General features: G+C 31.6%; 4 protein-coding genes across 4 annotated transcripts; all 4 read left to right on the forward strand.

Moving 5' to 3' along the window:
• Positions 1–1,075: 1,075 nt before the first annotated feature.
• LOC127123237 (probable polygalacturonase At3g15720) lies at positions 1,076–4,592 on the forward strand. The gene is made up of 8 exons (XM_051053474.1): positions 1,076–1,092; positions 2,775–2,877; positions 2,980–3,114; positions 3,204–3,386; positions 3,489–3,696; positions 3,840–3,921; positions 4,007–4,115; positions 4,308–4,592. Exons 1-8 carry the CDS (start codon positions 1,076–1,078, stop codon positions 4,590–4,592), a joined length of 1,122 nt encoding a protein of 373 aa, XP_050909431.1.
• Positions 4,593–6,042: 1,450 nt separating this feature from the next.
• Positions 6,043–7,659, forward strand: LOC127123238 (DNA polymerase delta small subunit). Its single transcript, XM_051053475.1, has 8 exons — positions 6,043–6,093; positions 6,169–6,298; positions 6,438–6,544; positions 6,861–6,987; positions 7,098–7,111; positions 7,192–7,295; positions 7,431–7,521; positions 7,606–7,659. The coding sequence occupies exons 1-8, from the start codon at positions 6,055–6,057 to the stop codon at positions 7,657–7,659; spliced, it is 666 nt and encodes a 221-aa protein (XP_050909432.1). The 5' UTR covers positions 6,043–6,054.
• Positions 7,660–7,939: 280 nt separating this feature from the next.
• Positions 7,940–9,013, forward strand: LOC127123239 (uncharacterized). The gene is made up of 6 exons (XM_051053476.1): positions 7,940–7,969; positions 8,054–8,130; positions 8,214–8,310; positions 8,424–8,502; positions 8,598–8,673; positions 8,768–9,013. Exons 1-6 carry the CDS (start codon positions 7,940–7,942, stop codon positions 8,976–8,978), a joined length of 570 nt encoding a protein of 189 aa, XP_050909433.1. The 3' UTR covers positions 8,979–9,013.
• A 185-nt stretch (positions 9,014–9,198) lies between these two features.
• Positions 9,199–11,169, forward strand: LOC127123240 (probable peptide/nitrate transporter At3g43790). Its single transcript, XM_051053477.1, has 11 exons — positions 9,199–9,207; positions 9,254–9,439; positions 9,584–9,628; positions 9,708–9,757; positions 9,870–9,945; positions 10,019–10,207; positions 10,312–10,399; positions 10,557–10,642; positions 10,728–10,835; positions 10,943–10,987; positions 11,077–11,169. The coding sequence occupies exons 1-11, from the start codon at positions 9,199–9,201 to the stop codon at positions 11,167–11,169; spliced, it is 975 nt and encodes a 324-aa protein (XP_050909434.1).
• Positions 11,170–12,965: the final 1,796 nt, after the last annotated feature.

Consider the following 12,965-nt stretch of genomic DNA (forward strand, 5'->3'; position numbering starts at 1 on the left):
AATTCACACATTTTTCTTTTATGTTTTTGTTTACTTCTGAAACACATAAATGATTTTGTAGGTATACAAATGGATAAAAGGTGACTGCATTTTTTTGTCGTGTATTGAGTTGGTGCAAACTTAGGCCATTCATGGAAAGAGGTGGAAGAGCATAAGTAATTACCAAGAGAGGAGGGAGACACTGCATTTTTGTTTGTTTCTGCATAGACAATTTTCTTTTTTTTGTAATTTTGAATTATTATATAATTATCTGTTTATAATTTAATTATTCTTTTTTGGTATAATTAGTCACCAAAACCCTTAACTTAATTTAATGTTTCACTTTAGTCCTTTAATTAAAAATTATTACACATTGGTCCCTTAAAAATTGTTTTGTAACCTAATTGGTCTCTTCCATTAAATTTTTTGATAAAACATTAACTTTTGCCTATGTGGCATGACAACAAGGCATTTAGTCAAAATCCGAGTCGACCTATTAAAAAAAAATTGATATCTTATTAATAATTGATATCATATTAATAAAAAAATTGATATCCAGTTCCAGTAAATAGTTTTGATGTTTGTACTTTTTCATACTTTTACTTTTTCATTTCATCCATGATTAATTGCAATTTGTGTACTAGTTAACTTAAAAGAACTGAATATGTAGTTGTATAAGCTAATGTCGGCTAATTGTATGGTTGTAAAACATAAAATTTCCTTTTCTTCTCTTTCCACCACCACTGATTATTTTTTTTATTGTTTCTTCTCACCTACTTGTTCTTCTCCATCTTACAATTTGTGCACCATTTCTTGCTTTAAGTATATGAATAATACAAACAACCCAATATAAAAACATCTTAACCTATGATTCTAAAACAAATTAGTTTGAAATCATCCAAACAATCATAAAAATTTATATTAACATCTAAATAAAATCATGATTATGATCATTATAAGTGTACCCAAATAAAGAAGGCATATCTGATGACGAGGCAACGAAAAAAATTTGTATTTATGATGAAGAAATAAAAGAAATGACTATAACAACAAAAATCATGGCAAGGAAGGAGAACAAGTTGTGAACGTCGTAGAAATGGTTTTAACACAAAGGTATGGCAAACACTTGCTCAGATGGCTCATGTCTGCAAAATTAACTATGGTGTGTGCAAATACTTCTCATCAACAGTTTCGTTGAAATCCAAACAAAAAAATCATAGAATAACAATAACAAATAAAGAGATAATTTGACGAATATTTACATTATAACACTATCTAGTAGTAAAAAAACGAAGTACCTTTAAAAATGAAAGAGTGATGAGTGGGGTAAGATACTAAAATCAGATCTAAAATCAAACACATAGTAAATTAGATCTAAAACCATTTCTAAAATTAAACACATAACAAACCCCTCATTATGTTGCTTATGTTCAAAACAAAGGAAGATGAAGGGAGATCTTAAGAAGTAAATGAAGAAATATGAAAGTATATTATGAGAAAGAGAAAGAATGTGATGGCTGCTAGGGCTTTGGGAACAAGGAGAACCATGTTTTCATTTTTGGAATTGCAGGGTTTGATATTAAAAAATAAAAAGCCAAAAACAAAAATAAAATGTCTAAGAAAACCACGTCAGATATTAAAAATCCATTAGAACCGCCATGTAGGCAGTAGTTAATGTTTTTTTCTTCTAAAAACTTAACGGAAAAGATCAAATAGATTAGCGGAACCGTTTTAAGGGACTAGAATTTAACATTTTTATAATTAAGAGATTAAAGTGAAATATTAAATTAACTTAATAGATCAAAAGATACATTAAATTTTTTTAAATTTTGAATTATTATTTATTTATCTATTTATTTTGTTCTTTATTGTATTTTTTTAATTGGATGCAAATTCTAAAATTCACAATTGTGTGTGATATATTCAATTATGAATCCTATTTTTAATGAATCGTTGATAAAAAGGACTACATCAAATGGATGCATTATATATATATATGAGTAAAAAAAGAAATGTAGTTAAAAAGGACTAAATAAAATGGATGTTTACTATATATATGTTTATTTTTTAAATGAAAATTAAATAATTAGACTATAAAAAAACTAGTATTTTTTTTTACCTTTTTTATGAAATTGCAGACAAAGAAAAATAAACTACACTATGTGAATCAAAATAGTGACAACTTTTTATTTAATATCGATTTTGTTTTGAATTTTTAGATAAATATTTATACCTAAAATAAATTATTATTTTTTTATTAATTACACACAAAGTAATAATTGGTACATAATATATTTGGTACAAAATTTTTATTTATCTATATCTAATATATTTTTAAAACTGTGTAAGCCATAGTTTTATTAATCACACACAAAGTAATATTTAGTACATAACTTTTTAAATATATCTAGATATAGTTTATTTATTTATTTTTTACCGTATAAAATATGTTTTCTAACAAAAGTCTTAGGTATATTGTTCAATTACCTAAAAATATAAATGTGATATTTTTCTATCTATAGTGTTAAAACTGTGTAATCCATAGTTTTATTAATCATGCATAAAGTAATATTTGGTACATATCCTATTAATCATGCACAAAGTAATACATAATTTTTTTTCTAAATATACTATTATTTCCATTCGATATTATGTCAACAACTCTATATATTGTAATTCTTTCTCCATTTTTCACACCACAACAATATCGTGTAGATTATTATATTAATGTTTTCTTATAAAAATATGAAGGGTTTATTATTTCTTTTTTTAATACTTGTTATTGTTTCACATAGCTTATGTGCTAGAATAATAACACCTACAACAGATTATGGAGGCTCTACTTTTGATGTTTTAAAATATGGTGCTATTGGGGATGGCAATACTGATGATTCAGAAGTATATTGTCTTTATGATATTATTGTTGTTGTTTAAAGTAGATTTAAATATGTTTTTGATAATCACAAATATCTAATACCATTTTAAATTATTTGATATTAGGCATTTGTAAAAGCATGGCAAGATGTTTGTACGAGTCAAGATAATCCAACACTTATTATACCAAAGGACAAAACATACTTCTTACAACCTTTAAGATTCCAAGGACCATGCAAATCTGCTACAGTTAAAGTTGAGGTACTCTTTCTTTAGTATAAATATTTTTCAATTGTCACATTAATATGTTTGATATGTAAAATACTAAATGTGTGTTTTCTGGTTGATAGCTTGGAGGAACTATCATTGCCCCAAAAAACATGGAAGATTGGAAATGGGCACAAGATAACGTTCTAGTATGGATCAGTTTCGAGCACATATATGGTCTTGTTGTCAATGGGGAAGGACAAATTAATGGTCAGGGTGCTCCATGGTGGAAAGAGTATCCTAATGATGAAAGTAAAAGACCTTCTGTATGTCGATCTATATAATAACTACTATTTAAATTTGTCCATATTAATTTAACTACTTTGGAATATTTAAGTATTTAATTCCTTTAGACTATATTTATGCAGGCTTTTAAATTTATCAAGTGCGAAAGACTTACAATTAGTAACTTGACTCATTATGATAGTCCAAAAAATCATATGGGTATAAGTTCATGCAAAGAAGTTTTTATCTCCAATCTTAAAATGATTGCACCAGAAGATAGTCCTAATACCGATGGAATTGATATTGCAAACTCGTCCAATATCACAATTAAAGATTCAACAATCACAACTGGTAATTATAATACATAACTGACTTAGATTTCTAGAGTATTTTTTTGTTGCCTTTGTTAGGCTGATCAAAGAGAAAATGATATTAGCTTAATTTTGTTTGATTTTCATCTCGATTTTTAAAAAAAATTTGCCAATATTTTTCAGGTGACGATTGTGTCGCCATTAACACTGGTTCCTCCTTCATCAACATAACTGGTGTTTTTTGTGGACCTGGCCATGGCATCAGGTTAATTCAATGTTAATTAATTTTTCTTTTATATATATCTCATAATTTGATTAATATTAAAATTATATGAGATTGGTGATTCTAGTGTTGGTAGTCTTGGAAAAAATGGAGAATATGCCGAAGTAGAAGATGTATATGTTAAAAATTGCACTTTTACGAGAACTTCAAATGGAGCCAGAATCAAGACATGGGAGGTAAGTATAGATTGAATCTAATCGAACAAATGGATGATTATAGTAACTCCATTATAACATGTTAATGATAATCTCATATCATGTTATGCGACTGGAAAAGTTTTATGTGATATCTTTTTTTTATTTTATAAATTAATTTTATAGAATTGAGTTAGACCTGTATTCAAAATATTATAATTCTTTTTCAATTAGGGAGGAAATGGATATGCAAGAAAGATCACATACGAAGATATTGAATTTATCGAAGTCAAGAACCCTATAGTTATTGACCAGAGTTATAATCCTAAAATATACGAAGATGTTGGCAAAGGCGTAGAAGTGACTGATGTTACTTTTCACAATCTACGTGGAACTTCGACCAAAGATCCAATCCAATTAAAATGTGAACCTACCATTAGTTGCATCAATGTTGTATTTGATAATATTAACATTACTCGTATTGATAAAGAAAAATCACATCCATCGTATATCAGTTAATGTCTTATTTATTTCTCAAAACAACAGTGTTAATTTATTTTCATCTAGTACTATGTAGAAATTTTCTTATTTAAAAATAAAAATAATATTGGTTTTTGTTGTAACTGGCTTTGTTACTACAGATATATTGCATAAGTTTACTATTAGTTATAATTATTTTTCAATATTAATTAAGAAACGAAGAAGAATGGAAGACTTGATGTATAGAAATAATTCTTATAATATTTGTTTAAGTAAATTTCTATTAAATTAGAGACCAACGCCTGTTTAAATAATTTTTTTACAAGAATTAGATTCAAAGCCATTACTTTATATAAAATTTCTTTACAACCAAGTTATTAGACTTGAAACCTGGACTTCTTTACAACCAAGTTATTAGACTTGAAACCTGGAACTTTTTACTATTCAACTCATATTTAATATTTTTTGGTATGATAATAAAAAAATATGTTAATAGGTATGTTTGACATAATGTACTTGATTGTATTTGATACAATATACCAATCATACAATAGTGGTTTATAAAATAAAATAAAATAAAAAGTAAATTCTTTACTATTTTTTAGGTTTGAATTGTTTTATTTAAAACACACTATAAACTTAAATATCAAAAATAAAAACTCTAAATTCTCTCTCTCTCTCTCTCTCTCTCTCTATATATATATATATATATATATATATATATATATATATATATATATATATATATATATATATATATATATATTATAAAACGCGAAACTTAACGGATTTGAAACTCAACAAATCCATATATGAACATAAACTATTCCTACTTTCTCTTTTTCTTCTGAAATCCAAAAACAATAATGAAAAAACACATAAACACAACATTAATTCCTTATCCAAAGGCATTTTCACACCAACACATAAAATATGCGGCATTCTTTCATCTCTAAAAAAATTTCTCACATATTTTAATTTTTTCTCGTTTTTTTTTTTTCGCATATTATGTTTTATTATTCTCATTATTTTTTCACTACGCCAAAAATGACTTTTAACAGCGCATCTTAGACAGCGCTTTTAAAAGAAAGCGCTGTCTAAGGTTAAAATTAAAATAAAACGCGGAAAATGTTCCAAAAAAATAATGAAAGCGCTGTCTAAGGGGGGATCTTAGACAGCGCTTTCTAAAAGCGCTTTTAAATATAGACCTTAGTCAGCGCTTTTGATAAAGCGCTGTCTAAAGTCTTTAAATTAAAAAAAAAATTAAAACCAAAAGCGCTGTCTAAGGGGGGGTTTAGAAAGCGCTTTTGAAAAGCGCTGTCTAAGGCATACCTTAGAAAGCGCTTTCCACAAAAGCGCTGTCTAAGGTCTAATTAAAATAAAATTTCAGACTCCATTTCAATTTTCGTTCTCTGTTCTTTTGTTTTCCCTCCTGCGAACGTTGAAACCCTATCAGCGAAAACCATAACAGCGAACACGAATACACTTTTCCCGCCAAGCCATGACAATGGAGAGAGTGCAATGCTCCTATGAATCTCTGGTTCAGTGCTTCCCCTCTCTCTCATCGTCTTTGTGTTGTGAACTGTGAAAATACGCTAATTCGATTTTGGTGCAGGATGAAACGTTCGAAATTGGGAAAGAGATGTATCGTGGACAGCAATACAGTCAAATTTACTTCGCTCGTCTTCGCTTGATGAGAACTCTCTTGTATTCCCTTGTTTCCCAATGGAAACCTAATTCTCCTGGTTCGTACTTTTTATTTTCTATATTTTTATCAACTTAGGGTTTTGCTTTAAATCAATACTGACTTTTAAATTTGATAACTTTTTATGTTTGATTACTTGAAATTTTGTTAATTGATTGAGTTTCTGGTGATTCGGACAGTGTGCACGGTGTTGGGACTGGAAGAGGGCAAGGAGTGTGTTGTTGTTGGGACACTGTTTAAAAACATGAAATTGAAACCTTGCATACTTGATGAGTATTCTAAAGAGGTACTGTGGTTCCGGGTTTCTATTTTTTTTTGTTGGAGGGGTGTGGTTGTTGTTTTTATGTAAATTTTGTTTTTTAGGGTTGTTGAGTAGCAACGACTATAATGTTGTGGGAGTTGAACAAATCACTGCTGTTCTGTGATAAGCTGTTTGGTACTAAATGTTTCCAAATATTAGTTACATTGGGCGCTATATCAGTTTTCGTAGTGAGTAATTGAACAAATTGCTATTTTCTGCGATTGGCAATAGTGGGTTTTGTAAGTAAAAAATAGGACAATGGTATGGCACAGTGCTGAGTTTCTTTGCTAATGATGTGCAGAGATCGGTTGTCCCGCTTGTCAAGCCGCATAACTTTGTGGACAAAGATGATTATCTTGTTTTGGAAGATGAAAGTGGAAGAGTTAAGCTTGGTGGGAATATTATTGTACCATCTGTCTATGTAACAGGTTTGTTTCATTAACTACTTAGTTGAACAACTTGGATTTCATGGTAGGATGACAGTTTGAAGACATTGGTACAAACTGCAGATTTCATTGGCCAAAAATTGATCCACAAGATATGCATAATCGAGTGAGTTTATTGTTCAAATCTTCTTTTCTAACACATTTGGTGGGTAAACTAGTTCTTTTTTGTTTACGTGTTCTCTGTAGATGAGGGAGCTCTACGATTGGAACGATGTTGCCAAAAGGACTGAAATTGTGTATGACCGTGCTTTGAAGTGTTCCAATCAAAATCTATTAGAGCGTCTCTCACGGTACACTCTAAACATCATAGGTTCAATTTGGACACAATGACAACATGTAGTAGAGAGTTGTTGATAGGCCAGTAAAACAAGTAGTAGGTGAATGAGGTGCTATTTTTACCATTGCTGATTTTCTCTTTTCTTTAGATATCTCGTATGTGGAGTGTGGGCAGGGAAGCTGTTTTGCTTGGTTATGATTGTTGGTTATCTGTTTTGGCAGCTATTGGAAATATGGCAGGTAAGCATTGGTGTTGGATGTGTATGACATTTTCATTATGATTACATTTTGGTAACTGCATTATTTGTGTATTTCTCTTATTAGCCTGCAGATGATATTGGCAACCATGAAGACGAGATATTGGAAAATGCACAATGATATCAATGACGTGTTTTGGTGTACCACGAAGTTATGCTTTGCTCATTAATCTGAAATGCAGGAGAATACTGACGGTGTTTTAGTCTACCACGAAGTTATGTTTTGCTCACTAATCTGAAATGCAGAAGAATACTGACCTTGAAAAAAGATAATTATTAGTCCTTTGCATTGTTGGTCGCGGAACTTGCGTGTGTCTGAAATTGGAAGCTGGAAGCACTCTTATTCACTTGCGAGTCTGAAATTGGAAGCCGGAAGCACTCTTATCGCGATATAGAGTACCATGGTAAGCTATATTAGTGTTAATGTCAATGTTTTTTTAGCATTGGTTTTTTGAGCGTGGTCATACAAAATTATTAAGTTTGTAAATTAAGGTTCTGAATATTTTGTACAATAGCATCTAGATGTTGGGTGTGAACAATGTGGTAGACCAAGTACCACCAAATGTTCACGATGCAAATCTGTCAGATACTGGTTAGTTAGTTACTGTTTCTTACTTATTATTACTAATGTTTTCATTATTACATATATCTGTTAAACTTTCATTAACATTTCAGCTCTACAAAGTGTTTGATTACCAACTGGAGATGGCATAAATATAATTGCATTGCAGGAGATGTCAATTCAGCTCAACCAGAAACACCTACTGGAAATGTAACTTTACTCCTTCATGCCAACATCAATATTTCATTTCCATTCTCAAACTATAATAAAAACTACAGTGCGTCGCTACTGAATTTGAATATATTTTAACTCTTTCTTTGTAGGTTGAATTGCTCAAGAATTCAAATGAAGAGAAAGAGAATATTCATTCACCTAGGCCACTCTATTTGGAGCTTCATCCTGGTTCCTTCATCTTTCTTTTAATACTTGTCCTTAATTCAAAATATTTTCTAAAATTTCTTAATTGTGTTGTATTATTTACAACTCCAATCTCTCAGTTACTACTACTAAGGAACCACAAGTGCATAAAACTCAATGGGAGAAACACCTTGAAGATGAACTAGTAAAGTCTAGGTATTTTTTTTTAATTTGTTCTGTATGTTTAGTATGTCTTGTTGCTTGTATAAAAACATAAAACTTAGTATTTGCTTTCGGTTGTTAATGTTAGGAAAGAGAATTCCGAACTTCGGTCAGAGCGTGACGAGTGGAAGAAGCGAGCGAGTTTCGCTAGAGAAAGATTTCGAAGTTTCAAGGAAGAATCTGAAAAACAAGTAGTTTATCACATAATAACTTGCGCTTCAGCAATTGAATCAATTGAGAACTTCATGACAGCATTTACTTGTTTGTTTCTTCTTATAGTTGTCTGTGTTGAGAAATGAAAATGAGTCAATTACAAATGCTGAGAAGAAAGCTTGCATTGTGATACAAGGTTTACAAGAGAGACTAAACCACTTGCAGGTTTTGGATGAGACTAAGTATTCTATTGTTGAAAATTCTATAGTTCTGTTGTATGAATTCTTGTTGGTTAATTCAATTACCACATAGATTGCAGCACAGGATTACATTGCAGAGAAGAAAAAGTTTGAAAAACATATACAAATGGTAGAGGTATGTTATAGTTACTTTTTTTTTCCTTCCGGATTTCTTGTATTAGGTTCTTATATTTGACTTAATTCATCCTTGCAAGAGTGAATGTACTAAGCTGAAGAAAGAACTACAAGAACAGCATAAAGATATTCAGTATCTTACACTAGAATCTAACCGGAGTCACGAGACGGCACGAATCGCCACAAGAGAAGTTGAAGCAGTAAAACAAGAGCTTATAGAAGAGCGCAAAAATGTTGAACGAATTAAAGAGAATTTTATTAGAGATATTACATTCTCCGATATGTCGTGAGCAGATCACAAGTCATATTAAGTTGTTTTCTGGCTGACTCCCTGTTTTTAAGTGCTTTTGTGGTCACCAAATATAGGTTGTACATAGATTCTCATAGTAATTGGACCAGCATTGGGAGGTTATTTGGCTCAGGTACTTGATGCTTCATAGCTATTTTAATTGAAGACACTTTTATTCGTTTCGCTAATACTGTGTGAAATTTACATTGCAGCCAGCAGTGAAATACCCTCATCTATTTCCAAAAGACTCATTTTGGGATAAGTAAGTGGATTTTACTTGATTTTTAGTATCATAAAGTTCTAACAATTCAGCTTTTCCTTCGATCCTTATTGTTGATGTGATTATTTTAATTGTCAAAACATAAACCATGCAGGTTTCCATATTTCTTGCCTTCCTTGTCAGTATCAGCTTTTGCATTTGTGGTAGCAATTGCATGCATCTGGCTTCCGGTATGAGTAAGCAACTTCATAGTTTGTTAAACATGTATAAGCATTTGATCACAAAATTCCTGCATCACTGTAGGAAACACTTCACAACCACCCTCTAAGCAATGAGTCTATTGATGATGCTGAAGCTTTAGAAACTGGAAACATAAGTAATGACGACGACAAAATAATCCAAAAAGATGAAAACCTCTTCCTGAACTGGCCATTAATGTCATCTATTATTGTGTACAGCATTTTCTCACTTTATAATGTTGCTTATCAAGAGGTACCATTCCTACTTTTGGTGACTTATTTGAACTTTATAATGTTGCTTAACAGATATTAAATCTAATAGGATATATAAGTAAACACCATTCTACTTCATGATAGGTTTTCTCATTATGGGTTGTTAGTCCTGGAAGGTTTGGTGGTTTGAACTTTACAACTGATAATGTAGGCGATGTTCTCGCAATATCAGGTACGTCTTTGATATGTGTCACTAGAGATTTATTAGTGTTGGGATTAACATATTTTCTAGCCTTCCTTGTCACATATCAGGTACATTGCTTTGTGCATTTCATTTTTCAAGATATTCTGCTTAATAACTGACCTCTTCTCAAATGGTCAATGATCAGGTATTGGTCTTATTGTCTCCCAGCTTTTCCTCTACCCTTCATTGGAAAGAGCTTTCGGACCTATAAAATTTGCTCGCATCTCCGCAGTAAGTTTTTTTCCATTCGTAGAAACTAATGCAACTCAGCATTACATTGGTTCTTGTTCTAAAAATGTCTTGTTACCTTATGTAGGTTTTATCAATACCTCTGTTGCAAAGTTACCCCTTCATAGCAATGCTTTCTGGCATTACGCTATACCTAGTTATTAATATTGCTTCTCTTCTGAAGAATGTTCTAAGTGTAAGTTTATCTTTTTGTTTATTTAACCGATCATGAGTGATCACGTTTCAAACAAACATCTGTATGTATTACAAGCTTATCTAATAGTATTTTTTTCTCAATTTCAGATGACGATAATCACTGGTTTATTTATTATGCAAAATAGAGCCGTGGTAATTTTTTTTCTTTAATTCTAAGCTTTTATTTCTTTTTGAAAGTTGATATTATATTTTGAGGAAATTGTGGCGTAAATGGAAAACAGGAACAACATCAAAGAGGGGCAGCTAATGGCATTGCTATGACTATAATGTCAATATTCAAAGCAATCGGTCCAGCGGGAGGTGGTGCAGTGTGAGTTTCCCTTTGATTTCTCTACCTATCTTTCATTGTTTCAAATTGTGAGATAAACTTGCTTATTGTATGTGTTTGTACAAACTTTTTCATGTTAATTTTCTTTGTGATTGTTTGAATCAATTGTGCTAGTACTAGTATTGCAATAATCCTGAAGTCTTATAGGCCTAGACTAAAATTGATATGGTTTGTAGTATATGTTATGACTTGTAAATGTGTACATAAATTTGTATATATTTTGATACATTTAAGGCAAAATTGGTTTGAATTGGTATATATATATATATATTTGTTAGCCAAAAATTGGTAGAAAAAAGGCCAAAATGGCATATATAAAATGTGATAATTGTCTGTCAAAATCTGGTTGAAAACAGGTAGAAATTCTGGTTTATAAACCTGGAAAAAATGTGGTTTAAAACAAAAGTTTCAAAAATTTTCGTATACATTAGACAGCGCTTTTGTAAAAAGCGCTGTCTAAGGGGGGGATTAGAAAGCGCTTTAGGCAAAAGCGCTGTCTAAGGGGGGGGGGGGGGGGCTTAGACAGCGCTTTTGCCTAAAGCGCTTTCTAATCCCCCCCTTAGACAGCGCTTTTTACAAAAGCGCTGTCTAAGGTATACCTAAAAAAATTAAAATAGGGGGGCTTAGACAGCGCTTTTTGAAAAGCGCTGTCTAAGCCCCCCCCTTTAGACAGCGCTTTTGCCAAAAGCGCTGTCTAAGGTATACCTAAAAAAATTAAAATAGGAGGGTCTTAGAAAGCGCTTTTGGCCAAAGCGCTGTCTAAGGGGGGGGCTTAGACAGCGCTTTTAAGATTTAAACAAGCGCTGTCTAAACCTTTAGTAGCGGAGGCTTAGACAGCGCTTTAAAGCGCTGTCTAAGGCTAAAAAAAGCGCTGTCTAAGGTCTTGTTTGGCATAGTGTTTAGGGCGTTATCATTTTCATTATTATTTATTTTTTTCCTCAAAGTATATCTCTTGTTTGGGTTTCATACTTTGTTCTTGCTTACATAATAAATGTCATGCGTGTTCCATTAGAAAATCATAAATGGTGATTATTGCAGAAACTACGGTGAATCGGAGCTTTCGATGTATTGCGCTGATACGACATCGTGGATCGAAGGTTGCAATAACGATGGTTGTTGAACCAAAAAGACTGATCATGATGCCATGTCGTTAATCAGTGATGATATCTCTGAAATGGTGGACTCCAGGGGAGGTACCTACATGGTTAGCACTCTAACGTTCAGGTCAGTTTAATTCAAGATAGTTGAAGTGAAAGTGAAGATTAGACATTGTTTACCTTATAACCCCTTATGAAGTTATTTATACCTTGGGTCAGACAGAGTAAAATAGTTAATGAGCCTCGTGCTATTAGGCCTTTTGTCAGCTTGAAGTAGTGGATCCCAGGTCTTTGGCCGACACAGAGTAGTGGATCCTGGGTCTTTGACCGACACATAATAGTTTCCCCCAAGAATTTTATGACATGACTGAACTCGGGGGAGTGTTTACTGGTGTTTTTATTAAACAATCATGAGTTTAGTTCACTTACCAGATTAACTCAAAAAATCTCAAACACAATTTGTGTAAAGAAAATATACAATGAAAAATGTGTGATTTGGATTTAAAACGCTTAGGTAATAACCCAACTGGATGCAAGGAATAAAATTTTGATAAAGATAAAAAGCAATAAAAAAAGTAAATGAAGTAAACGACATTAAATATGAATGCTTGAAATACAAAGGATACGTAGAGGATCTGAAGAGTAGACGCAAACTCACATTTCTCATAAACTATTTGGCCCGAGG

This window comes from Lathyrus oleraceus, chromosome 2 (assembly GCF_024323335.1).
Source record: "Lathyrus oleraceus cultivar Zhongwan6 chromosome 2, CAAS_Psat_ZW6_1.0, whole genome shotgun sequence".
In the NCBI taxonomy this organism is placed as follows: Eukaryota; Viridiplantae; Streptophyta; class Magnoliopsida; order Fabales; family Fabaceae; genus Lathyrus; species Lathyrus oleraceus.